This window comes from Meleagris gallopavo, chromosome 6 (genome assembly GCF_905368555.1).
Source record: "Meleagris gallopavo chromosome 6, MGAL_WU_HG_1.1, whole genome shotgun sequence".
Lineage (NCBI taxonomy): Eukaryota > Metazoa > Chordata > Aves > Galliformes > Phasianidae > Meleagris > Meleagris gallopavo.
In genome coordinates this window covers 22254328-22281677 of record NC_139409.1, presented here as the reverse complement: position 1 = coordinate 22281677, position 27350 = coordinate 22254328, and the positions used below count along the sequence as shown (strand labels likewise).

The 27350-nt window shown below is 35.8% G+C and overlaps 1 protein-coding gene across 6 annotated transcripts in view; it reads right to left on the bottom strand.

The window, feature by feature from the left end:
* The window catches only part of AKAP9 (A-kinase anchoring protein 9), a 101895-nt gene that overhangs the window by 8992 nt on the left and 65553 nt on the right, over positions 1-27350 (bottom strand). For 4 of the 6 annotated variants that reach the window (XM_085227414.1, XM_085227415.1, XM_085227418.1 and 1 more), the window contains 20 exons: positions 24268-24430; positions 21307-21519; positions 20054-20092; positions 18606-18838; positions 16924-17043; positions 15399-15575; positions 15168-15272; positions 14599-14751; positions 14156-14335; positions 10396-11481; positions 8474-8620; positions 7599-8102; positions 7102-7165; positions 6261-6379; positions 5069-5260; positions 4383-4571; positions 3607-3751; positions 2731-2950; positions 1938-2088; positions 599-1267 (listed from right to left, as the gene is read on the bottom strand). In XM_085227414.1, the coding sequence (XP_085083540.1) occupies positions 599-1267; positions 1938-2088; positions 2731-2950; positions 3607-3751; positions 4383-4571; positions 5069-5260; positions 6261-6379; positions 7102-7165; positions 7599-8102; positions 8474-8620; positions 10396-11481; positions 14156-14335; positions 14599-14751; positions 15168-15272; positions 15399-15575; positions 16924-17043; positions 18606-18838; positions 20054-20092; positions 21307-21519; positions 24268-24430 (4869 nt within the window). The remainder of the gene's footprint in view (positions 1-598; positions 1268-1937; positions 2089-2730; positions 2951-3606; positions 3752-4382; positions 4572-5068; positions 5261-6260; positions 6380-7101; positions 7166-7598; positions 8103-8473; positions 8621-10395; positions 11482-14155; positions 14336-14598; positions 14752-15167; positions 15273-15398; positions 15576-16923; positions 17044-18605; positions 18839-20053; positions 20093-21306; positions 21520-24267; positions 24431-27350) is intronic. The other 2 variants (XM_085227416.1, XM_085227417.1) reach the window with 1 other exon arrangement.

Genomic DNA, 27350 nt, shown 5'->3' with positions numbered 1-27350 from the left:
TTATGAAGGAGAAAAGCTCACTGGCAACAGTGGTTCCAACTTCTAATAAACCAAATATTAGGTTAAATTCTGAAATTATTTTCCTACAGTGATTTCTTCCTTCAATTCTGTTTCCTTCTACTCTTGAATTACACAAATTCACTCCTATGCTTGCTTGACTACATATTCATTTAATTCTGCAGTTGTTGGGAGATCACTTTTTGATGTTTCAAAAACCACTCATAGTTCATGAACCTTAGATTAAGAACCCTGGTCTGGAGCACTCCCGAACTCATTAATGAGACTGGGCGAGGGGAACATTCTTTTTGTACTGTACTTAAAGATAAAGTGCATGTATACACTCAGATACGTATCTCCTGCTCACTCTTCTCCTTACACATCTCTACCGCTTCATTCTCAGAGGATGCGAGTGAAAAGTTTCAGACAGCAAAACAAGAGCGCTTCCACCCTTTCTCTGCTGTCTGTATTTTGGCACATGTAATTTGCCAGCTATTTTATAGATTAAAGGCACGGTGACAAACAACAGTAATTGAACAAAAGAATTAAAAGCAAAAATTGCATAGTTCAGAATCACACATTGCTCTCAGACCTACCGTACCTCATTTTGACTGTGGCTTGGTGTTCTTTCAGCTTCCTTTTCCCCTTCACTCTCCTGCTCCTTCATCTGTAGTTCTTGGATTACTTCCTGCAATTTCTTTGTCTCATTCCCTAATTTATGAACCTCTTGCTCCTTTTGTCCCAGTTGCCACTGAAGGTCTTCTACTTTGGACTCCAGTTCATGGAGTTTCTTCTGTGCTGTGATGTTAGCATCTTGTTCTGCTTGTAATGCTTTCCTCTGGATTTGCCTCTCTTTTTCCATTTGCTGTCTCACTTGCACAGATTCCAGTTTATACTTCTCCATCTCACTCACTAACTCCACTATACGGTCATGCTTTTCATCCATTTGTTTCTGCAGCTCTTTAAGTAATTCCTCAGATGGATTAGGTGTTCCAGCTTGCCCCTTATGTTCAGAGCTTTGAAGCTGAGCACATAGTTCTTTTTCCCTTTCTAGTGCACTGCTTATTTCAAGAGCTCGAACCTTCTCTGATTCAAGAAGAACCTGCAACTCAGAATTACGGCCTCGTTCACGTGACAGCTGGGCAGCATTGAGTGCTTCTTGGGATTCAATTTTCTGTTGCAGATCACTTGACAGTTGTTTCTCTTCTTCCAAAAGTTCATTTAACTGTAAGTTCTTTTGTTTTTGATCTTCAAGTGAAAATTTTAAATCCTTCCATATGAAAACAGAAGGAAAAAAATGATTAAAACCATTACACATACACTTTGCCTTATGTTAGGCAAGTTGCAAAAATGCTAGTTGTACATACTTTGCTTTTAACAAGTTGTGTTGTTCACAAATTAATGTGACAATGCTCCAAATGCTGCAGATACAGCTGAGATATATTATAGGTGTCTATACTCTAAAATCAGGTCATCTCCAAAAATAATGCTTTTTACAAGATACAGTTATAGATCTGAAGTTGAAGAAAACTAACTCCTTTTATTTTCTAAAGCTGTGGCAAGGAGTTTCCAAGTTAAGATTTCAAGATGTAAATAAATCTGTGTTATTGAACTGACTGCTTTTTTTGTCCTAATGATGTCCTAGGATACCTGTAGTCCTGTTAGCAGGACTGTTCAACATATTCTGCAGAACAGAGTATTTCTGCATTGAACATGACACACACAGTTGTAAAATTCCTATTAGTTTAAATGGCTTTTTTTTTTTTTGTCACACTCCTTTTTTCAGCTCTAGATGGTATAATGCTGCTATTTAAGACAAGAACACGGACAAAGACATGAACACACTGGACAAAAATGTAAGTCAAAATTAAACGTTGAAATCAAAAGGAATCTGCATGCTCCTAAATGTTTCAGGCCATTTGGGAATATGGAAGGAATACCTCAAGCTCTTCTCTTCGTCTTTCCTCACTGCGTTCCATTTTAGCTTTCTCCTTTTCCAAAGCCCACTGTAACTCTCTTGATTTCTTCTGTTCACTGGCCATTGTATCCTTGAGAACATCCAGCTCAGCTGCTTTTTCTTTAACTTCAGTCCTAAAATAGAAATGGGCAGTTAGATCATGGCTGTCATACTGCTGAAGTAACATTAGTTACATGATACCTCTTTTATCTTGTTTTTGTGTAGTAGAATAAAAATGAAAAGCCTATTTAGAAAAAATAACTCAAACATCAAAAAGAGCAGCATGGCTCAAAAATGACTGAAGAAGCATGTCTGTACTCCTAACTTTATAGCTGCCTTGTCTCATGAGTTAGTGGCTAGTGTTCAACTTAATCCAGTCATTGGCCAGTTCAAAAGGGTGCAGGGAGAAAGCATCTTCTCATTTGTATTAAAGGATCTGTAAAAGTTATAAGGCAGTCTGTAAGGTGATATCAATTCGAACTGTGTGATTATTTGCTATCACTGACATTATGATACTGTATAAAGACACACCAGTCTGTAAAGACATTAATAGTTATGGCTTTCCTGAGTGCCAAATACTTTGGTACCTCTGTTGTTGGCCATAGCCAAGCAACGCTCAAAGTCTATTTTTTGGTAGGCATGTTCTACAGAAAAACTGAGACTCATTTACATTACATGAGGCCAAATTCCTTAATAAAATCAGTACTGTGATTTCAGGTGGAACAGAAATTATCACATTTGCTGTCAATACTGTAAAGTTGAAACTAAAAGTGTACCTGATGGTTTCTAGGTCCTTGAAGTGCTTGTGCTGTGCTTTCAGGGTTGTTTCAAGCTCTAATTTGGCCTGGGCAAGTTCATTCTTCAGTTCAGCACTCATCATTCTCTCTGAACTTAACTGTTCCTGAAGCTCAGCCACTCTGTCCTTCATACTCCGGAGCTCCACTTGCATCTCCAGTATCTGTGACTGCTTTTGCTGCATGCTGTACTCCAGTATTTCTAATGGGAGCACCATTAACAAGGGTATTAGTCTAGTAATCAAGCAACACCATTCATTTGGGTCCAGTTTCCCACAGCACAGAGAATGACCGTAAGGCTATCACAGTGATATTTTCAAAAAATATTTTCTTTAAATAGTGGTGCGAAAGCAAATGTGTCTTTTACGCTGGAAAACACTTCATCCTTTCCAAGAAATCACTTCAATTCCTCAAATGATTTAAAAACCATCTGAACAACCACATTCGTATCTATCATTTGGTAGCTACGTACACATACTTTTGACCAAATATTGGTGACAAAACACTGAAAGCACTTACAGCTTGAGTTTAAAGTACAATTGCTCTCTGAACTTTTTGTTGTTCATTCTTCCTCTTGATTTACCACCCAGCTTGGAAAAGTTCAGAAAGCACAGAAAATAATCTTAAAATACTCAATTTTTATAGCAATTGAAATAACTTTGTGTCACTTATGATACAAGTCATAAGAACACAGTTGACATTTAAATTTTTGAAAAGTTACTCCATAAGATAAGAAGTAAGTATGCTCAGATCATAAGTTGAGCATCAAAATCAGAGAACAAAAAAAGTTAAGAGTTCTCCACTTACAATTAGAACAGCACTGGCATGAAAATATGTAGAAAATACCATTTAAATCACCTTGGCTTTTTGAATCAATTTCTTGTTCTCTCTTTGGGTTATTTTTCATACTGTTCATCTGAGAATGCAGTACTTGAATCTCCATTAGCAAACTTCTTCTGTCTGCATCATGAAGACAGTCCATAGCAGTTTTCTGGTTAATAGCCTGTTAGGATCGAAAACACACTTAAAATAAAAACTCTGGATTTTATTAGAGTGTGTGTCTATGGTGTGGACATTATATCCATTTATATAGTCACAATCCACATATATTCAAAACATCTTAAACTAAGTTACAATTAGCACAATATTAAAATATTACAAAAAACTCTTTCTAATTCCCCTGCTGGGCATCAAAATTCTAGAATCAGAAGAACTATCAGCTTTGTGGCAAATTATTAGTTTCCTCACTAATCCTTCCACATTCCACAGGAGAATACGTGACATCTCTCTGTTCCACAGCAACATTATTACTTCCTCTTCTTATAACAAGCTTCATATATGTAAGCTACTTTTCCTCCTAAACAGTGTAGCATAATTATAATTAATGGAATCAAACTCAGGATAACTGTTTTTATTATTTATTTATTTACTCCAAAGGTTGTATTTTTTCCTGTATCTTGTGCCTACAAAAGCTCGTCTTATTAAACAAATCTCTTCTTCCTACAAGACATACTTCATTTGCAGCTGTCTGATCTGCCATAGCTACATACATTTTTCAAAGAATTTTTATACATTTAAAAGTAAAAACCAAAGTAAATGTAAACAAACCTTGACTTGAGCATGTTTTATGTTACCTGCTCTTGTAGCCTGTGCTCTAACTGACTCATCAGTATCACAGCATCTCTTGTGCCCAGTTCTGCAAGTTCAGTTTGAAACACAGCAAGAAGAACATTTTGTTCCCTCACAAAAACCTGCTGAATGGCACACAGGAGTTCTCCTCGCCAGTCTGAGTCGCCTTCAAGAGGTTCAGAACTTGCATAAATCTACAATAGTAAGTACCAATTTAAACATTTAGCAGAATTCAAAGATAACACCAAGAACTTATGTTATCATGTATGCAAAACGTGTGTTTTTAGTGGAATATTGGACATCCCTTACGTAACATTCATTCATACAAATGGATACATTTTTGTACATCTGACTTCTTCTGCATGCATAAATGCTCAACTTCACCAACTATTTTCCTCTTTCCTCTCACAACAGTATCATTCTAACAGCTGCTGGAAATATGCTTTCCAGATAAGAATTCCATACAATTGTTCTTAAAAAGGTAAATCAATATCAGAAGTAAGCAAATACAGGCATAACTGAAGGTATATTTTGTTAACAGGAAGTGCAGCATGCAGCTTTACTGCCAATTTCTGAAATCTTGGCTTGTAGTGATATCTTTGCAGTATTTAAAACTGAATTATGTGTGTGCTTTATAAGGTTCTCATAAGTCAGTTTTGTGTCAAAAAGGATCTTACAACATTGTTTATACCTCAGCTTCTCTGTGAAGTTGCATTTTTGAAATCAGGTCTTTCAAAGACGAGATGGTGCTTAGAAAGGCTTTCCTCTCCTCAAGCCAAGATTCTGGCCCTTGCTTAAGAGCTGGCATTTCCCTTTCACCATATGGAAATTCAGTGAGAGACAGCACCTGTACGCCTTCACGATGGACTGCTCTCAGCAAACCCTACAATAAATACCAAAACAAATCAGAAACATCAGTCATGACAATTAATGATGGTATCTCATACACACTGAAATACTGGCACTTTCTGTGTTGATCAGCATAAGGAAACCACTTATGCTTCCTCATATCAATGACAGAAGCATCACCCAGTTCCTTATATTAGCCAAGCACCACAGCTTATTAAATAGAGGTGTTCCCCTAGTTTCAAATGAGAATACCCAAATTCATATTCATATTGAAAACTGATTGCTGATGGAAACTTTTTAAAAATAAAGTTCTGTAGTGCTTCCTGGCAAGCTTTTCAATTAACTTCTTGAAATTACCATTAAATTATACCTTATTATTATTCAAGGCCAGGCTGGATGGGCCCTGGGCAGTCTGATCTGGTGGGTGGCAAGCCTGCCTACGGCAGTGGATTGAAACTGCATGGGCTTTAAGGTTCTTCCAACCCAAGCCATTCTACGGTTCTGTGATTTAAGTTAGGTCTTCGTCAGAAAAGGCTTCTGTTTTCTTTTGTTGCGTTGTGTGTTGTTTTTTCTTCACTAATTAATGGCATGATACCCTTACTGTTTACAGTACACAAATTACATTACTTTCATAACACAGTTATTATTCTACTTCGATAATTATAGAACCAATACGATGGTGTAACAGATGATCGTGACACTATCATTAATACATAGGAAAGAAAATATAATTAGATTTAAATTTTTCACAATCATAATTGAGAACAAGTCTACTGCTAAAAAATTCACGTTTAACTTTTACTGAAAATCTGTGAAAGATATTTTAAATGAAACAACACATTCTTTTCAACAAAAATTTTGCTAGCTACAGGCATTTCAAACAAAACCTATCAGAAGTATTTTAAAATGTATTTGGATAGCTAACACTTTAAACAATCTAAAAGGCTCACTACCAACTAATTAAGCAGTAACTAACCTAAGCTTTTTGTACTACCATTCTTGTTCCACAATAAAAATGCTCAGCTCCATTTTACCTTAATTTTTTGAGGAAGCAAATCTGTTGAAGTTTCACCTTCATCTGGTCCTTCTGAAATTGTGTCAGATCCTTGGGTCTGAGCAAGATACATTCCTTGACTCCAGTCTGAACTGGAATCTAAAATAAAAGGAGGGAAAAACATGAAAGCTGGATTACTGTGAAACTTTGAAGAAGCGACATCAAAAAAGTATTTTTGTTTTAACGTGGCTGAATGTCACCACAGTTGATTCTATGCCTGGAGACTATTTGTTCTATAGCTTTTCCATTTCAAATCAGTGGCAGCAAAAAAACAAATCAAACCAAACACTACCTTCCCACTCCAAAACATCAAAATTTAAATTACTATTTTAGAAGAAAAACAACTTATTTACACAAGTACATCTGCTAAATGACTCTTCTTAGTATGCTTAGCCTTTGTATACGACAAGGATTGCATTAATAACTCCTATTGCTCCTGAGGAAGTCTGAACTTGCCATCATTTCTCACTGCTAAGGACTAGTACCTTTCAATTCATCAAGATACCACAGAGTTATGTTGAAGACATACTGGAATATGTAAGAAGAATACAGACAGTTCAATTGGGAGATAAAAATTGCATCAAATATCTTGACTCAACCCATCTTCAATCCCATAATTTTTCTCCTCTGTAACGGTTTAATAGACAAGGTATGCTTGAATGCTCAGAACCCTTCTTCTAGTGTAATAATAGTTCTGCTTTGACCTGGGGAGCAGTTTTTATTCCTTAGAACACAAACTCTTTAACAGTAAACTTGCTATTAAAATGCAAATTTAATTTATAATGCTGATCACGTGAAATCTTCTAAAACAAGTTTCTTACCACTAGAACACCCATCTCTAGCTTGATATGGTGGAGAACGTACTAATCCAGAAATCGGGATTCCCTGTATTCAGAAAAGAGAGCAGTCAGACCTTGAATCATCTCACATCCACTCTCAGTAAAGGAGCTAATTCTAAGAAGCCTAAAATGACACAAGTGTCTCTCTTCAGTTTCCCCTGCAATAGAAGTAATCAGAATGGAGACTAAAAAGATGGTGTTCAGTAGTGTGACTTATACTTGTCCCCGCTTCACAGAGCATGATAGATTCAAGACATAGCACAAGGAAGCATCTAACAGTTGAACACACTCCCAAATCTAAATTGCTGAGGAAGTGGTTCACAATCTTCCAATAGGCCATAGAAACATCACAGCAATTAAGATCTTTACATTAATGTTCATTAACAGTAGTTCACAGTTAGATTTTAAATGGGAATTTCTGTAGCAGGAGCAAAAGCAGAAACCAAAGTACTTCAGTGAATATAAAATAGGATACATACTTCTTTAGCTCGTAGACTCTCTATGACTTCTTTTAAAGCATTACATTCATCAGTTAATACTTGTACTGCAACAAACTTCTCTCTCTTTAATGTTTCAGATTCGGAGATATGCCTTGTTTCCATGTCCATGATTTCAGCAGCATGGAGTTCTTGCATTTGCTCAATTTTTTCATTAAATTCTCTTATGATCTCTGCAATCTCTTCAGAAGAGCAGGCACTTTGCAAGTCAATTTGAATTTCTGCATTTTTTACAAGGACTGGTGAAGTCTGGATATAGCTGCTGACATTCACAGTCTTGTCTGTCTGTGAAGATGTGGTTTTCCCAGTTAGAGCAGACTTGCCGGTTAGCAAATCACACAGTATTTCTGCATCTTTTCTGCTTTCAGTTTTTGCCATGTCCTTTTCCAGTCTCACATAATTTGCAAGTTTCTCTTCTACTTGAACTAGCTTCTCTTTGACTTTGCACAGATCTTCCTGAAGGCGTACCAGATTTGCTTCTTTTACCTGTAAATACAGAGAATCTGAATTGCAGTTCCTCCAAATCCTTGGAAATAAACAAGACCTAAACAACTCTCTATACAGCTGCAACTCAGTTTAGTTCTATTTTAAAGTGGCTATTACACATGGTGACAAATCTACTATCTTAAGAAATACACCTCTAGATCCACTGTTGCACTGTATTGGATTATAAATCTCTGGCATTAAATGAAGTTTTGGTCTACACCATCACCTCTATTTCACTGACAGTAGGTAATGAACAACTGTTATTCCCAGTGGCATGCTCTGTACAGGATGTTTTAGAAAATAGCAAAAGTTATAATAAATCCTTTGTAATCATTTGCTTTAAATACATTATAGAACAATCTGGTTCTTACTGATAGTTCCTTGTGAAGTTTTTCTGTCTCTTCTCTGCAACTGCTCAGTTCTTCCTTAGCAGCAGCTGCTTCTTCTTTAACTTTCTCTAGTTCAAGTTCATTAGAAAGTGCATTATCATTTTGTCTCTCTGTGAGTTGTGCTCCTACCTATGATGCAACACAAGGGACGGAAAAAGAGGAAGAATCTTATGAACAATCAAGAATTAATAACATTGATCACTCATGTTGATTTACTAAAATCATACATGAAAGTAAGATCATAGAATTATAAAATTGCTCAGGATGGCTAAGACCTTAAAGATCATTTAGTCCAACCTCAACCTAACCATACCACCCTAACTCTAACAACCCTCTGCTAAACCATGTCCCTGAGCACCACATCCAAACGGTTTTTAAACACATCCAGGAATGGTGATTCAACCACCTCCCTGGGAGCCTATTCCTGTGCTTAACAACCCTTTCTGTAAAGAAGGTTTTCCTGATACCCAACCTAAACTTTCCATGGCACAACTTCAGGCCATTTCCCCTCATCCTATCACCAGTGAGAAGAGACCAAGCCCTCTCTCGCTGTAAGCACCTTTCAGATATTGGAAGAGAGCAATAAGCCTCCTTTTCCCCAGACTGAACAGCCCCATTCCTTCAAGATAGCAGAAAACAAATCTATGTTATTTCAATTAACATATCCTCTAAAAATTAAGAACCTTTTCTTTGGTTAACTCCTACAAACTGGTTACTCGTGGGAGTAAAGACCATCTAGAAAGCATGGGGAGGAAGGTCAACAGCCAGTAAGAAATAAAGTCTGATAATATCATTGAATTTATAACATATATATGACATTCATTCAATCTGTCCTTTGATGAAAGGACTTTGAACCTTTTCTGATCCAGTACTGGGTTTCACGACCTCTTTGAACTTAGGAGTTTCAGCAAGCAAGCCCAACTTCTTTAATTAGGCCCAGTGAACTACAAAGGTTTTAAATTCAGATGCAACATAACCAGTGATGGATGTGAATCAGGACAAATAAACATTTGTGAAAGCTACCAATAGGAAATATATTTGGAATCAAGGCAAGAAAGAAAACAACGTAAAACAAAAATCAAAGCATACTTAATGGTAATGGTTTAAGTTGTCAGGGGAGGTTTAGGCTGGATAATTTCTACTCAGAAAGAGTGGTGAGACACTGGAACAGGCTGCCCACGGAGGTGGTGAAGTCACCATCCCTGGACATTTTCAAGAAAAGGGTAGATGTGGCACTGAGTGACATTTAATGGTATGATGGTGATGAGTTGGTGGTTGGACTCCACGATTTTAGTGGTCTTTCCAAGCTCACAGAATCACAATGCCAGGGTTGGAAGGAACCTCAAGGATCATGAATCTCCAACCCTCCTGCCACATGCAGGGCCACCAACCTCCCCATTTAATACAAGACCAGGTTGCCCAGGGCCCCATCCAATCTGGCCTTGAGCACCTCTAGGGACAGGGCATCCACAACCTTTCTGGGCAGCCTGTACAGACAACCTGTATGGTTCTATAATTCTATAAACAAATAAAAATGTTCAGACAAACTACTATCACTCCCTTATCCATTCTGAGCCTTCTTCCAGAAGATTCTGCCATTTTGATTAGTCTATTTCCTTGCCATAAGTGTGAATCTCCTCAGCACATGCAAATTCAAAGCAATAATAAGAAAGTATATGCTCAAAATGCAAATCAATTAATGCAAAACAAAATTGATAGTAGAGTTCATCTAAAATAATATCTTTTTCTTCCTGTAACTCCAGGAATAACAGAGAAATGAAGATCTACTCCACACAGCAGAATATTTCTATTGCTAGTTGTGTGAAGTTCTGCATTCATTACAGTCTACACACAAGGAAATGATTTTAGTGAAAACATCTCAAAAGAAAATTGCATATAATTACCAGATATGTCTGCATTTCTTCTTGCTTAATGTATTTCTGAATCTCACTTCTGTGTTTCTCTTGAACCTCTTCTAGTAATTGCTGAAGTTCCATTAGCCTCTGTTCTTTCAGTTTGGATTCCTGTTGTGTAACTTTTACGTTTTCTTTTTCTTGCTCCAAGCTATAATTTGTCTTTGCCAGCTGTTCCTCCACATCTCTAAGCCTCTGTGTTAAGAGTGATAATTCTGACTCTACCTCATTTTCAGTAATATCACTCACACCCTCTGTTTGGGGATGCTTGTTTACTTCCTCCAGACATTTTGAAGTTTCCTCAATTTCTCGCAAGAATTTCCCTTGTTCTTGGACTGCATTTAGCTGAACCTGACTCACGAGAGCAGCTGCGACTTTTTCCACCAGTGTTTTCTCTAGTTCTAATATCTTATTCCCAAGCATTTCTCTTTCAGCTTTTCCTTGTTCTTTCAGATCTTTTATTTCATTGTGGGACTGACACAGTTCTGAATCTTTCTCCTTAATGCATGCCTGAAGCTGCTGCAGCTGCACCTCCATCTTGCTAATGGTGATCCTTGTATTTTCATCTGAAGACCTGAGCTGGGTTTGATCTAGCAGTTCTGTCAACTCACATGAGACTTCATCCACTTTCTCAGTTTTCTTGTTGCTCCCAACTTCTGTTTTTTCCCTATCACCTTTAATCAGTACACAGTTATACTTCTCTGTTACTTCTTCATGTTCTTTTCTTAAAATGTTCATTTCTTGTTTTAGCTGGTTCATTTCTAACTTAGTTTCCTCAAGCTCATTCTTTGTTTGAGATGCCTCTAAATTAATACTTTCTACTTGCTTCTGCAAAGCCTCTTTTTCTGCCAGAACTGTTTCAAGCGTGTGTTTTAGACTGTCAGCATCCTCGTGAAAAGCAGTGATATCTGCAGGTATTTGTTCAATATTTGCCAGTTCTTGTTGAAGCTTATCAATTACATCGTTCAACTGTTCTATTTCCTCATCATTCTTTTTCTTCACACGTTCTTGATCACTTTTTAGACATTCTACTTGGGCTTCAAGCTCCCGTATATGCTCATTTTGTTCTTCAAAAATCTGCAAAAAAGCACAACAAAAAAGTCATAATGAGTAACTAATGAGTCAAAACCTTCAGTTTAGTCCAGTTCCTGGACTTCATAATAACAGTTTTTTCACAGTTTGCAGTGTCTTGTAAATAAAGGTATGTTATAAGTGAACTTCTTGATGGGATGTCCATTATAAAGGTCTATGAGAATCAAGATGCCTTCACATAGGAATGACAAGGTCTGTGACCTTAATAAACTCTGTATGTAGGAGTGGAAGTATCAAATAAAGTGAAAACATTCATAATATTTACAGAAGTACGAAATGCTGAAGTTCCAATGTTCACAATGCTTTTTCCCAACAGTTTGGTCTAAAGATTTAGCTTTTTTTTTTTACTGTTGAAAATTAAAACAGCCCAGGACATTCTACGATTCTATAAATTTATGCAAAGGACATAAAATTCAAAGAAATTCATTGAAGGATGTAACTAAGCAAATATGAGACTGATGACTCTATAATACAGAGAAAAAGAAGCCATCTTATATTCATTTCTGATAAGAAATAAATGAGAAAGCACACAAAAAAAAATCAAATTATTCATGAAAACTGAATTTAACAAATTTTAAAAAAATATATTATCAAAAGGAAAAAAATGAGAAGCAATCAGACTCCAAACAGAGTAAGATTTATAAAATTAATCATAAAAACCACTTACTGAGTTCTAGTAGAAGCAATATCTCAATAGATTATATAAGAACACTGAAAACACATTATAAAGTCAAAATAATGGCAGACCAGATTACAAGTAGTAGGAATCTGTGAATCTAACTGAATATATTTTCATAATAGAATGTCTGGAGATCTGAATTGAGCAGTGCTTATACACTGGAATTGAAAAAAAAAAAAAACAAAAACCAACACAGAAGGAAATTTCTCAAGAATATTCTGAAAGGAAGAATATGAAATGACATTAGTTATAGTATATAAAATAGTTAACAGTAAAAGGGTCTTTTACAAATTATTAGAAGAGGAGAGAAAGAAAGAAAGAATGAAAGAAAAAAAGAAAGAAAAAAAATTTATTACTAAAATAGCTGTGCTTTTCCCTTTATCTCTCAGTACTTTACTAGGTTTAGTTAAATACTAAAATAACTTTGTAATAATTATAATAGGTTTAAGAATAAATGAAAAAGGTGATCAAGACTGAAGGAAGTTCAAAAGCACTGAAGAAAATGTGAACAGGGCCTTGGTTTTCAGAAGAAAAGAACAGTGACCCTGCTGACTGCTATCCAGTGAGCTTAACAGCTTCTCTTCTTCGTAACAGTGGAATAAAGGGGCACTTGAGGCATATAGAGGTATTAAAAGAAAAGCACTTTGTGGGTTGAAGATGTGTATAGGATTAAGAAAGGGATTAACCTAAGGATGATCTATTCGTTTTTTAACGCTGACCTCATAAACAAGCAAACAGTAATTATTTAATATTCTGGAAACTAAAACAGGGTAAGAAGATGAAATTAAGAAAATGAAATTATACTACAGGAAAATAACCAATCACTGAAATGAACTACACCTAAATCCTAGGTATTTTCTTCAAGGCAAGAAATGTAACTCTCTTACCATGGTCATTATATAAAGCAGAATTCCTGAAATATGATCTTTCCTAAATGCAGTTTCCTAAATCCAATTCAAAATTTTCTGATTGTTCACTGAGATTCATTATAAGTAGCACATACAAACTCAGTGAAATTATCCAGTCAAAGCTCTATTTCATTTCAGTGATCCAATATGCCTCAGTGAAATGTTTTGCTAAACACTGAGCTGCTGAGGGGCAGAATAGTTTTTATTATTACCTTACTGAATAATTTGGGCTTTGGGAACAAGGTTTATGACTAAAAAATGTCATGTTTTAAATAGTCAGAATGCAACATTCTTCCATTGAAAATATCCAATGTTTTTGCTACAAAAAATAGACCAGAGGCCAGTGTCTGCTACTTACATGAATACAAAATATGTAGTGAAACTATTGAAATCAAGTTCATTATATCTGTATAAATTGCAAGTATGCCAGAGCAAGATGAAGCTTATTTTCATAAGAACACATGATTGAAATCTACCAGAAAACTATCGGTGTTATATCTCAATACATAAGATGAATCTGCCTTATTTGCTCCATTTTTTTTTTAAGAGAAGACAGCTTGTTGCTTGCACAACCACCACATTTCAAACTGGATTAAATATGTTGCCAACATCAGCATGATAGCAAAGTATTTATATAAACTCATGAGAACAGAAGTTCAGCTGCTAAAATCAACAGTAAGTCTAACAGGTGTCACTGTTGGACATAACTGAAGGTAAGCCCCTGCAAGATGGTAAAACACACGCTGAGATTCAGTCCAGCTACCTAAACATCACTAAATTTTCAGAAGTACAAGAAGAGTAAGGAAAGAAGAGCTTTAGACAAAAAATGAAACAGAAATAATGCAGAAGAACAAACAGAAAGCAAGTATAATGTATTCAGTGTATAAAAAGAGGTGGAGGAGGAAAAGCAGATCAGTGTTAAAACAATGTTTGATACTGAAACATTAATATTTTTAAATTAAAGCAGCAACAGAAGATACTGTAAAGGGAGATATGTTATTCACATTTTTACTATTATTTTTAAAGCTAGCAACAAGGCAGCACTCTGAAAAAAGATTTCAAAAGTACGTACTTTGTTGTCAGTTGTGCCTTCAAGTTGCTGTTGCAGTTTTGCAATTTGTTCATGAAGATTATCTATTTCTTGCTCCTTTTCTTGCATGATGTGAGCGAGTTTCCCAGCCACTAAGTGATGGTCCTTTATGGTGGCATCTTCAGATTTCTGGATAGCTAGTCCCAGTATTTTCATTTCATCCTACAAAAAAAATCCAACCCACAAAAAAAATCAAAATCATGTTACCGTTATACATAACATTTTCTGCATATTTTTGTATGAATATTTAAGGCATAAGAACAACACATTTTAGGGAATAAGTTATTATACAAATTTTTTAGTATTTTGCAAGTTGAACTGCAAAACGCTTGAGAAAAAGAGAGAATTTGACATCTTGGCATTTTTCAAGAATTTGTTTCTGAGAAGGGAAAATAAAGTTCTAGGCTTCCCAGTTACATAATTACCTTAAATAACTTGTTCTCTTGTTCAAGCTCTTGCAAGTGTGTAGTAGACTCCTTCCGCTGAATTTCTAGTTGCATGTGCAACTGCTGAACTTCTTCATTTTTATTTTCTAACTCCTCTCGAAATTGCTCCAGTTGTTCTTCAAGGTTTGTGACCTATTCTCACAAAACAAGTAGTGAAAAAGGAACAGGCAACCATATCAAAAATTAAATGCTGTAATTTTCAAGTGCAAGTCTTCTGTAAAAAGAAGAGTTTGGTAGGCAAAAACAATTGAATGTATACTCGGTGACATTCTGAGTTTCTGAATGGAATTTTAAAACACACTAAAAATCAGCTGAGATCACTATGAATATTTTCTTAATTGGGCTGAACTTTGGTGACAGAAACGCTCGTAAATCATAAGCATTAAAAGAAATTATAACAATAATTATGGCTCACAAGAGAACTTTAAAGGGATTTGGACAGCTATTTCATCTGTTTAAAAATCTCATCTGCATAGTTCACTATATTCAAAAGTAAGCAAAAACAAATAATCCAAACTATCAGTGGAAACATTACACAGACATTTTACCTCCTTTTCTTTTCTGTCCACAGCTTCTCGTTCAGCTTGCAGTTGTATTTCAAGAGGTAATTCTCCTTTTACAAAAATGGTGCCAAATTGTTTCCTTTCCTCCGCCTATAAATATGCATTAAAATTACTTACTTGACTTGTTTAATGAGAAACAAATCAAAAGGATATATAGCTTTGTTCTCAAGAAAATAAGAAAGGAATAAATACATCGTAATTTTAAGCCAAGAATACCTTTTGCAAGTTATCTGCGCTGATGATTAAAGCTTGTTCCAGTTCTCTTATTCTGCATTCTAATTTCTCAATTTCTTCATTTCGTTCCTGTATATCTCTCTGAAGTTGCTCCTTAGAAAGCAAAAGCTCGCTGCACTTGTCTGTTTTTTCTTTTAAATGATTTGTTAATTGTTCAACCTGGTGACAATACAGAAAAAAGATGAATATACCGCAGTAGATTGAAAGGGTTTGCTAGCAATAGTATCAGCATTCATCTTTTATGGAGAAAAAAAAATCCCTCTTTTTTCTTGTAATGAAATTCTTATTCTTTAGGTGGAACAGAATGCAAAATTAGGACATTGTAGTATTACATACAACAAATACTATTAGCATTTTCAAAGAAGTCATATATTCCATGCTGTATCACTTGCTCTCTAGTACTGCCTTGGTTACTCACAGTGTCCTCAACAAAATGTCCAGCATACAGCTAGGTTAGGACCAAACACCATTGGTGTACAAATGTGTTACAGGCTGGGCTCACAGGGTTATAAATGTGACAGAGTATATCAGTCCGGTGGCCATTCACAGGTGAGGTTCTGCAGGGCTTTGTTTTAGGACCAGTTCTCTTTAATGTTTTCATAAATGACGTGGATGCAGGACACGAAGGTATAATAAGTAAGTTCGTGGATGGCACTATATCAAGAGAACCTTTTGACTTTCTCAAAGTTAGAGAGGCCTTGCAAAAAGATCTTGACAAATTAGAGGGCTGTGCAATTGCCAACCACAAGAAGTTCTAAAAGAATCCTCACAGAAAGGGATCTGCGGGTTCTGGTTGATGGCAAGCTGAACATGAGTCAGCAGCACACCCTGCAGCCAGAAGGGCCACTTGTACACTGGAGTGTCACCGGGCGAGCTCTGCGCTGCTGCAGTTCTGGCTGCTGCAATGTAAGAAGAATGTAAAACTATTAAAGAGGTGGGCTGCGAAGATGGTGAAGTGTTTGGAGCACAAGATGTATAAGAATGGCTGAAGTACCTGGGTTTGCTCAGCCCAGAGCAGGGGAGGCTGAGGCCCCATGGCGGCTGCAGCTCCTCACAGCGCTGAGCTCTGCTCTGTGTGACAGCAACAGGGCCCGAGGGAACGGCATGGAACTGAGTCAGGGGAGGGGCAGCTCGGGTTAGGGACAGGGCCTGCACCAGAGGGTGGTGGGCACGGAACGGGCTGCCCAGGACAGTGGGCACAGCCCTGAGCTGTCAGAGTTCTGTGTGTGTGTGTTTGGACAGCGCTCTCAGACCTAGGGTTTGGATTTTGTGTGGTGCTGCATATAGCCAGGAGTTGGACTCAATGATCCCCATGGGTATGTAACCCATGCCCCAATAAAATTCCAAAACAGACCTCTCCCGCAGCACAGTCATCTGCTGGGGTATACTCTCCTGGCTTGTAAATGGTTGCAGACTAGGTACACCATAAAGTAGCTCAACTGCAATACCTTGAGAGTTGTCGTTTTATCTTACATATTCACTGAATACAGGTAATAAAACATCTGACCTCTCTGCTTTGATGTTCATTGACAGGCTGACTCCTTTGTGGAACCTTCAGCTGTTGTTCCAACTTCTGTATCTCTTGCTGGAACACATCTCTCTCATGCTCTCTGTCAACTGCTTGCTCCTGGAAATTACAGAATCATGTTGATAAACCATTTGATTTTAAAAAGTATCTGAATTAAATATTTTATTATACTGTTGTTTTTTTTTTTTAATGTGAGGCCGGTATCAGCAGGTCTGTGTTTTGATGTAGCAGAACCTATTACAGCTATGACTTAAAGCTCTTTCAGCTTTCATAGTTCATATGTTTTGTTAAAAAAATGAAGACAGCATAGATTAACCAAGTATTATTTCACAAAACTGACAGTATTGTTTCTCCTATGCCAGGCACATCACATGAATGGCAATAAGCCAATATATATATATATATTTTTCTTAATGCTTGTCTTCAATATACGTAGCATAAATATAAATTAAGAATAGGAATTAACTATGTGAATATTGATGAAGAGCTAACAACAAGAAAACCCCAAACAAATAAAATAATCCCTAAACAAGCCACAAAAGCTCACCGAGATTATAAATATTTATAAATTGTTCAAATTTTGAATTTCAGTTTCCCTCTTGACCAATTTCAGTTGTTATATTCCAGTTTGATATTTGTGAAATGTATTATTATAGAGGAAATAGTATGCAACTGCCAGTATCCAGTGAATCAGCACCTTTAAGGTTTGTCTGTTTTACAAAGTGACCTTATCAGGTATATTACAATAAATTATCTGAAGTATCTGATAAAAAGAGGAATGCTTCTCTCAAGAAACAAAACAGAAATCCAGAAAACTGGAATTAAAAAAAAAAAAATCAGAATTCTAATTCTGTAATTAAAAATGACAAAATGACTCCTCATCTCCATAGTTCATAGTTCTCCAGTGCTATCTGTAATTCTGTATTTCATTTATGACAATGGCATTGCTAAGAAAAATTTTAACTCCTAAATCTTGTCATATGACACATTAGATTCAGTGTGAAAAATAACCAGGTAACTGCAGAAAATGAAGTAAGGCAAACATAAGTGTGGTAAGAAGTAACTGGAAAGATCGCTCCTTTAATATTGCTTTGAGACAGATAAAGAGGTGGTGTCAGAGTGTGGTATTATTATTATGTATGAAACTATTCCACCTTACTTGCAGTTAAGAATCTATTGAAAATGCACAGAAATAATAGTTTTGTCCCAAGTATAAGACACTTAACAAGAAAAAAAATTGGGCAAAGATGACCGCAGAGATGATGGTGTATATTGAAACACAGGATTGTTTAAATTGCTGAGACAGCCTGTAGGAAGGATGAAACTGGGTACATTAAAGAGGCAGCCACCATTGTGAATGTGGGCAAATACAGATATAACTGGTTGGGAGAAGTAGCTTAATATCTAGAGACAGATTTTTAGATGCTATGAGAAAAAAAGTATATTAAAAAAATATAAAAGAAAGCTAGAGAAATTATGTTTTCTATTTCAAAATATAACTGAAGTTGAGTAATTAATTCCAGCAGACTTCAGTTTCCAGGTATTTGCTGGAAAAAAAAAACAAAACAAAAAACAACCACCAAGCATTTACTGCCAAACCAAACCTCAGCACAAGTGCTCACCCACCCACCTTCATGAAACACTCCTTTCACCATACTTACATCTAGAAATTTTCTTGTTTTCTCAAGTTGCTTCTCCAAAGCCTGATTTTGCTGCCTTAAGTCCATAAGCTCGGCATTTTTTTCTTGCTCTAGCTCTATGAAACGATTGACTTGTTCCTCCAAGTCTATTTCCAAGATTTTCACTTGCTTCTGAAGGTCATCATATTCTTTTTCAGCTTGACGCTGTACTTCAATTTTTTCTTTCATTAGCTTTTCTGTTTCCTCTAGTAATTCTGGTTATAATAAAATCATCACACACTACTTTTAGATATGAATAGTTTTCAACGTTATGAAACAAAACCACTTCCCAAGGCTGTATATATCCATGCTGTAGTCTGCAGAAGGACATTAACTGGTTTGGGTTTTTACTATTTTTCATTTTTAGAATTTTTTTTTTTTTTTTTTTGAGAAGTAATCAAGATAATCATTATAGCAAGTTCTTTCCAAAACGGCTGTCCTTTAGATAAACTTCAGAGGACTGACAGTGAAATGATATTAGATCATTTCCCCATTTAAGTTACACATAAATTAAACGGTCTTTGTATAACTGGCACAGAAAAGAAAAACAGATTCGAACCATAGCTAGTCAGCACAAGGGCTAGCAATGGAAATGCAGGAAACCCAATATTTTTCTCCTCCTTAGGATAATTAAAATCATTCCACTCCCAGGCTTCAGCATTTAATGTGATATGCAGAAATACTTTGAAGGAAATACTGAAAGGCTTAGCAAGATTGCCAGGCAGAGGGGGAAATTACTGATCTGTAACTGAGGCTTTGCAAAAATCAATGACTGAATGCCCAATTCTGATTCTTCACGAAAATGCTGGCACACGTATATAGTAAAGCCCCAAACCACGATTAAAACTCTTAAGCCACAGCCCATTGAAGTACATGTTAACTAACCGTTAAGGCATCCCTTGAGGCAAAATCCAAACTGTAAAGTGCAATTACATTTGGAGAGTCTTTAAAACATGATTGATAATTCGACAGAAACAATACAATTTACAATCACTATAGAAGAAATATCCTTTTAGGCACCATCATCTTACATCATACTGAACCAATTCTTATTTTAAGGTAACCATTGTATGTCCATATAACACATTGTTTAGATATTAAAACGAAAGACTTCAGTAATATTTGGAAACAAAAGTGGAGAAAAAAAAAACCCTACAAAAATATCCCTCCAATATCAACTAAGTATGTGTAATTCATAGGTGAATAAGATGATGGTTATTAATGAATTTGCTTATTTATGCATAGAAATAATAAGAAATGTTGTTAGCAAAATGTAAAACTGAGTATGAAATACAACATCAAAGCTGCAGGCCAGTAAGAATTACAAGTGATGTCAGTAAGCCAAAAGCCCAATAATCCTGATTAACAATGTCAGTACATCTAAATCTTCCACCCAGTTACAGGATTGGCCATGCAACATACAAACACACCTGCTTGGGAAGCTGCATCGACTGCAGCATCTACTAGGCCTAGGAGAATAGAGAGAGAGAGAGAGAAAAAACAAAAAAAGAAGCAAAGTAATTTACATGCCAGCTGTAGTTTTCTTGTGATGCAACAATGTAAGAGAAAATGAAGCCAAAGAGAGTGTGGCATTTAATGACAAAGTTGTTGAGGTAACTTAGGGAATGTGGTAGGTTATTCTGGTATGCATGAGATAAGTACCTAAACAGTTTATCCTTACGGTACCCATACAGTTGCTATACTTGAAAATACTTAGACATAAAACAATCTAATGAGAGAAACATACAAGAATCTTCTTTACAGTAAAGTAGTGACTGGCTGTTATTAAAATTTCACTATAAAATTTAAATAAAATAAAATCAATAAAATGTACAGAACCAGAGACATAAATTGCTACAAACTTTTAGACATTAAGTAAAATGCTAATTTCATGTAAGCACTGCAATCCTCAAAGGAATAGTACTTCTTAACTACCACTGTTTCAATTTTCTTCCCTTTCAAACATACAACATTAATTCTTCCTTAAGCAAATAAATTAGAAGACATATTTACTTCATAAAGGCAAATGCTTGTCTTCCCCCCCAAGTAAGCAGTTAGTTAAACTGATGTGATATTTATGATGTGATATTTATCCGAAAATTTTGCCATCACCATTATTTTAATTTTTAATTTCTGTATTTTACTTTCTGGAGAACTGAGTAAGTAGATTTTGGTACTGGCAACAGCCTTTCCTTGTTGTGCAACTCCTGCACCATTCTTCCTCCAACAAAGAATCTGATACAGGAGCATACCTTTCATGCCTAAAATAACTATGGACATCATGTGTAATTCAATCACATTCTGGTAGGTAACCTCACTAGTGCCTCAAACTCCGTTTCAAAAATACTTAGACCAGTATTTTTATACACAGGTGCCAGTTTAGAGATATTCGTCTTCAGCAGTAATATAAATAATGGATTTCCATAGGTATCAAGCTTTTGTTTACTACAAGAACATCTACAATGGCTCAACATTCTTTTTTTTTTTGTTGTTCAAACATTCTGTAAAGTTATCTCACTAACATTAGATACTAGGTACGAAAATATCACATTTTGCCACATCATATTTTTATTGATGATTAAAAAGAGGTAAAAAACAAACAAACAAACAATTTCACCAAGATCACTCACTATCTTGTTTAAAAATAAGAAAATATTATAGAAAGACTGTGGGGAATACATACGCTGCTCTACTGGCCCCGCATCTGCTCTCATGGCATCCTTCTGTCTGGCGAGTAACTCCTTTTCTTCCTGGATCTGCTGCTGTTCAGCCTCTAATTCCTGCAATTTGTTACCTGTACACAGTAGTTCTTGCTCAAGATGGTCAATTACATCTATTTTTTCCTGCAGTTGTTTTTCCAGAAATGCTTTTTCATCTGCATAACCATCAATGAGGCCTGTAGAACATCAGTTTTTAGGTAGATTTAATAAGAATTTGGACTTTTAGCATAGTCAAGTCACTGCAGTAATCTCACATGAATGCATATGTATGTTAAATACTCAGTACTTGAAAAATTCTGCCCGTGTTCTTCTCTTCTTACTCAATGAACAAACAATCAAAAGGATACCACATAACCAAAAATAACTATTTCTTTCTGCATGTCAGTTTTGGTAGCAAATAAGCACTTAAAAGCAAGAAAAATAAGTATGTAATAAACTCAGGACAATATAATAATAAGAAGAAATTTCAGATAAATTCATGTGGACAGTGCCGTGCTATGTGTCTCAAGACATTTCATCGTGCAGTACAAAGTACTAAACATGGAGAGTGCACTCCTGGAAAACTCAGGGCAAGATTCACAGATTTGCATGGTAAGGTGTGTTCTCTCATCTCTGATAATGGATGGTTCTGGAGGACAGTCTAGACATCAGCTATACAACGTCTGAGCCTTGTCATCTGGACACAAACCCCTATCTTACAGGTTTTGTCTTACTAAGCCCATTGAACTGAAGTAGCATTTTTTCCAATACTCAAGTGAGCTTTGCCAGTATAAATATGTAGTCTTGAGCCAATGTTAAATGTAGCTTGAGAATATAGGAAAACTACAGATGTTTCCATTGGATTTCAGCATAAAAAACGTAAAACTCCTCTGAGCACTTAAATCCATAACAGATGAAAGTTATCAAGAAGAAAATTAAGTAACAGCATTTTCTGCAGATACAGTTTGGGCCTGGTCCTATGCATAGCATCGATCAGGCACTGCTGACCAGTCTTTTTTTCCAAACTTGGATTCAGAGTGCAGAGCCACTAAGAGGGGCAAACTTGTGAAAAAGATACTAAACTGGAATCATAGAACCTTTATCGAGTCCAACCATCAACCCGAGCTACCAACTCCCAATACTGAACTGTGTGCCTCAGTGCCACATTCACACATTTCTTAAATGCCTGCAGGGACGATGACTCCACTGCTTCCCTGGGCAGTCCATTCCAATGCTTGAGAAACATTATCAACTGCACTTCAAAAAATTTGAGGCAACACAAACTGTAGTAGTCACTTCCCTATAACAGCTGATGTTCACAATGAGTACTTAGAAGATTGAAGCCTGAGAGGGTATCCAGAGTTTAAGCAGTGCTCACACTGATCAAAAAGGTACGAGAAAGTCTTATATAATGGTAAGATCACCTGTGTTTATTATTATTTTTTTTTTTTTAAGAGAGATGTAATTTAAGTAGTCAGCGTTCTCAGTGTCAGTGAGCATACAGATTGGTGTTAGCTTTTCCATCCCATTTGTTAGGTAAGTCAGACCTGATGCCACTAAAACACCAGAGGTTTGAAAACATCTCAGCTGTAGCAGCTTTTGTGATAAGAAAGAAATGATCAAAAATGACACACTTTATCTCAAGAGAAGATAGAGTACCATCAGATACATAATCAACTTGGACATTGTTTTGCATGTCTATCTAAGGAATTTGATAAGAGAATGTAGTTTAGCTTTGTAAGACTATTCTTACAGTTCAGTTCAATGAGCAGAAAAAATAATAATAAAAAGAGTTGTATGGCATTACTATTTTGTTATATCAGCACACAAAATGGTGCATTGATTTCTGAAGATGACCAAAAAAAGGTTGAAAAAAGATGTAATGAATTCAGGAGTTATAAAGCTATCAACAGTCCCTGATTTTAGAGACACGGCTTAGAAACCTACATTTCCTTTCCAGTTATGTGTGTCACAACTATTAATAGCATGTGAACTCATCTTGGATTATCTGTTTAAAAAGAAGAGGAAAGCTGGCAAGGTGGCATTCTCTAGCAATAAAATTTACCTATGAAACTACTTGCTCCCACTCTGAAACAGAGAAGTCTGCTGAACTAATATATTATTTTTCTAATTACTATGGGGATCTTATGTATAGGACAGATGTTTTTTGCATCTTTTCCCAATGTCAGTTACCAATTGCTATATAAAGATAATAATAGAAATGCTCGATGGAACCAAAACATTCAACTACTGAAGCAGTAAGGCTGCTATGACAATAAGGCCTTTTGACTACAAAAAAGGCATTAAAACCTTCAGATTTGTTTATATTTTTTTCTGATGTCAAAAAAGATGTTAGATTTCCTTGGTTGTAACACTCTGGAACATTAATATTTTTAATTGCTTCTTGATGTGGCTGCAAATATGCTTAGAGACATCACATCAAACAAAGTGTAAGTTGATATATATAATCACTGTATCACTAAATTCAGGCTGAAGTTTCCATGTTTTTATCTGTGTTCTGTGAATCTAAGTTAGGTCAAGAGGCAGAAGGCTCAAAATGAAATTCAGGAAACTACATTTAAATGTAAGATTAATTTTTTTTTCCTTCCCTATACCCCAGCTTGAGGGTGATGAAACACTAGAATAGGATGGACTAGAATAGCTCTGGGTTAGCTGACCCTGTTTTGAGCAGGCTTCCAACCTGAACTATTATGTTCTATGACTCTAAGTTGCTAATACTTCAGTTTGATTGCATATAACAAAACAAATTAATTTTGAGGATAACAACACATATCCAAACTATTATTTTTAATAAAAAGTAATTAAAAAAATTGCTGAACAGAATTACACAGTGGTAACATTCTGAAGTTCACTAAGAAACTGATCTAATTTGAAGTTTCTTTACCCAGTTAATAGGTTAGTCAGTGCAAAGATTAACAACTCACCTTCAGCTTTACTAAGCTCCAAAGCCAACTGCTCTCTGGCTTTGGTTTCTTCACTGAGACGTTCTTGCAGCTCTTCCTGATACCTGATAAACTCTGTGGCCTCTTCTTGCTTTTTGAAGGATTCTCGCATGAGTTCTGTCTGAGTAATTTTGGCATGTTCAAGCTACCAGAGGGGAAAATTACAGAGATTAGATAAATTAAATATCTTGTGATTAATAACTGTTCTCTCTCTCATATTTCATTAATAGTGGCTTAACAGTGTGATGAGAATTCCTACATAATTTCAGTGGACACTGGATAATAAGATCAACACATATTCACAGACAACAACAAGGAAGACATTCTGTATAAAAGCATAGGCAAACAGTTCTCAGCATGCTGAACTGAATGAGCTATCTGGCTAGATATGAATCTTTGTTCCGGTAATTTCAGGTTTATGAGTTTACACTAGATTCACCTTTCTTTACACGAGTAAATACGCATATGAGTAAGCTATCATGTACCATATGCTTAGAATAGCTAAACGTAGTGCATAACACTAGCAGAAGTTTTGATATAAGCTAACATAAGTTTTTCATCTCATTCTCTCCTAAACACGAAGATGAATGAAGACACCATGATAATACTACTGATTACACAAAATATGTAATAGCAAATAGGTCAGTTACCAAGACGACCCATACTTCTCAACTATTAACATACACAGTCTACGTCCAGCTCTTGAAGGGACTCAAACTGACAGATCTGAATGGGGTGTGAGTTCTTGGTGTGTCCGGTATTCAAACTAAGACAACATGTCAACTTCAGAAAATGAAGTAACGCATATTTCCTGCTTCTCTCCCATTTTTTCCCCTTTAATACTATGAATAACTGGCAAATATTTGTAAGATACTAACTTTTTTGACTTTGCTGCAGTTTATATTAAACAAATCTCTCTCAATTTCTTTAAAAATAATGGCTTTCTGACCATCTTTACCTCAGGTCATGACTACAATTAGCTTGCTTTAAAATAATCCCTGACAAAAACAGGTTAGGAATATTTTACAGAAGATTACACACAAAATTATCCATTTATAAATAAATTGAAATAACATTGAAAAGAATGTCTGAGTACATTTTTTTGTACACTCATTCTCTTTTGTAATACACTGAATCCAAAGACTTGATTTAATTTCTGGAGCATTCCTGTTTGGATGGACATTGTTACCTTGAATGGAGCACTTTGACAAGAGTTAAAAATGGAACAGATGCTGAAGCACTGCAGTTTGAATATCTGCACTGGATTAAAATATTTTAAAAATTGTAGAGCCTTCTTACTCTATTCTTACATTTTCAAGTTCTGCATTTTAAATTCAGAGCTCCTTCTCAGTAAAAGAAAAGCATACAACAAGTTTACTGCGTGTAGACATCAATAAAAAAGGCTTACTGAAATGCATCCATACACTAATGCAAACTAGTTAAAAATCAAAAATTTTTCACCCGCTCTTTTCAGTAATTACAACTTAAGATAATATTCCAAATAATACTAAAAAAAAAAAACTCAAAAAGAAATGGAAACATGAGCACTATTTTTCAAGCACAAAAATTCTCTTATGGGATCATTAGAAGCCATTAGCAAGCTTGTACTAGTTAATGGTACTACTCAGTGCACGAAAGCTACAAAGGAAAAGTTTAACTGATTGCAGTGCCCTCCCCCCACTTCATAAATTCTTCATAGAGAAAAAAAAATGTAGTAAGTATAATTGACATACTTTAAAAAAAGATTTTAACTTTATACAAATTAGTATATATCCATGTCTGCTAAATTCCTTTTGTTAGGAAAAAAAAAAAAAAAAAAAAAATTATAACCAAAGCTGTTTCAGAGTTCATTTAAAACTGTCTAGGAATAAATGCTCGCTAGCAATACATAGCAAGTTTACAGCATTTTTCACTGCATTCATTCTCTTCTATTAAGCAGATTTAGATATTTTCTAAAATAAATAAATAAATAAATAAATAAATAATACTTACTGAGTAAGGTGGTGTAGGCAAGGAAATTTTAGAAACAACTTTTAAAATGTGCCCTTTTTTTGTGTGTTTGAAGTGAAAAATCGCAGTATTTACAACTACAGAATTATTCTCATCCAAGTGTTCAGTGAAAGGAAAAGGATATGGCAAAGGCACACGAGATTCAACCTCATAAATGTCTTCTTCTTGGCCTTCTGTCCACAGAGGATTCAAGAGATTAGCTGCCCAGTACGTGCGGTAAGAATCCATTCCCAAATGCTGCCGTCACTGTCTTCTTAACTGCCACATCAGTATTTTACACTAGCTAAACTGCCTTTAGAAATTGCTAACAGAAAGTTGTAAAGAATACGTACATTTAGCAGTCTGAGAACATGCATCAGTACTGTCAGTGACAAACCTACTGAGAATCCCCAGGATCAGAAGAGTAACTCAGGAGCACAGAAATCCAAGGGAGAGATGCACGAAAACTTCATACGGTCACTCCTAAAAATCCTCCTTGGAGAAGTTTCACATGAAAAAGCAACACAAATCTTCCAGTAGCAGCTGGCTGGTAATTTCCACAGCAGGGAGGCATGATTTTTTTTTTACCTGAGCAGGTACACTCCAGCAGACAAGCACGGTAGCAGAACAGAAACTAAAAATGATTTTCCACCTCCCCTACGGCCAACGAAAGAGAAATACAGAGATGTCGTTGTTTGCCTTCATTCCTGTTCTTCAAGTTAATTCAACAGGAAGAGCTTTCTCAGACTCTGCTTGTTTCAAGACTTTCTGTTAGTATCTCCCAGTCAAAGAACAGGGGAGGGGCCTGATCTATTTACCTGTATATAACACCAGCAGGTGGAATCTGAATTATAACACACCCGCTCCACGTCTTGTCTGAAAGGATTCCAACTGCACTTCAGTCTGAAATGTGTGTTTAGACAGGTCTCAAGCAGTCACTTTGAAGATGTTGCCAGGCTTCTCTCACTCCTTAAAGTTTGTTTTAGGAAATGCGTAGTGGCTTGTATGCACAACACAAATTATTAAGAGGAAAGGTTAAAAATCTTTTCTCTCTGCGATTGTTTTAGGCTACTTTC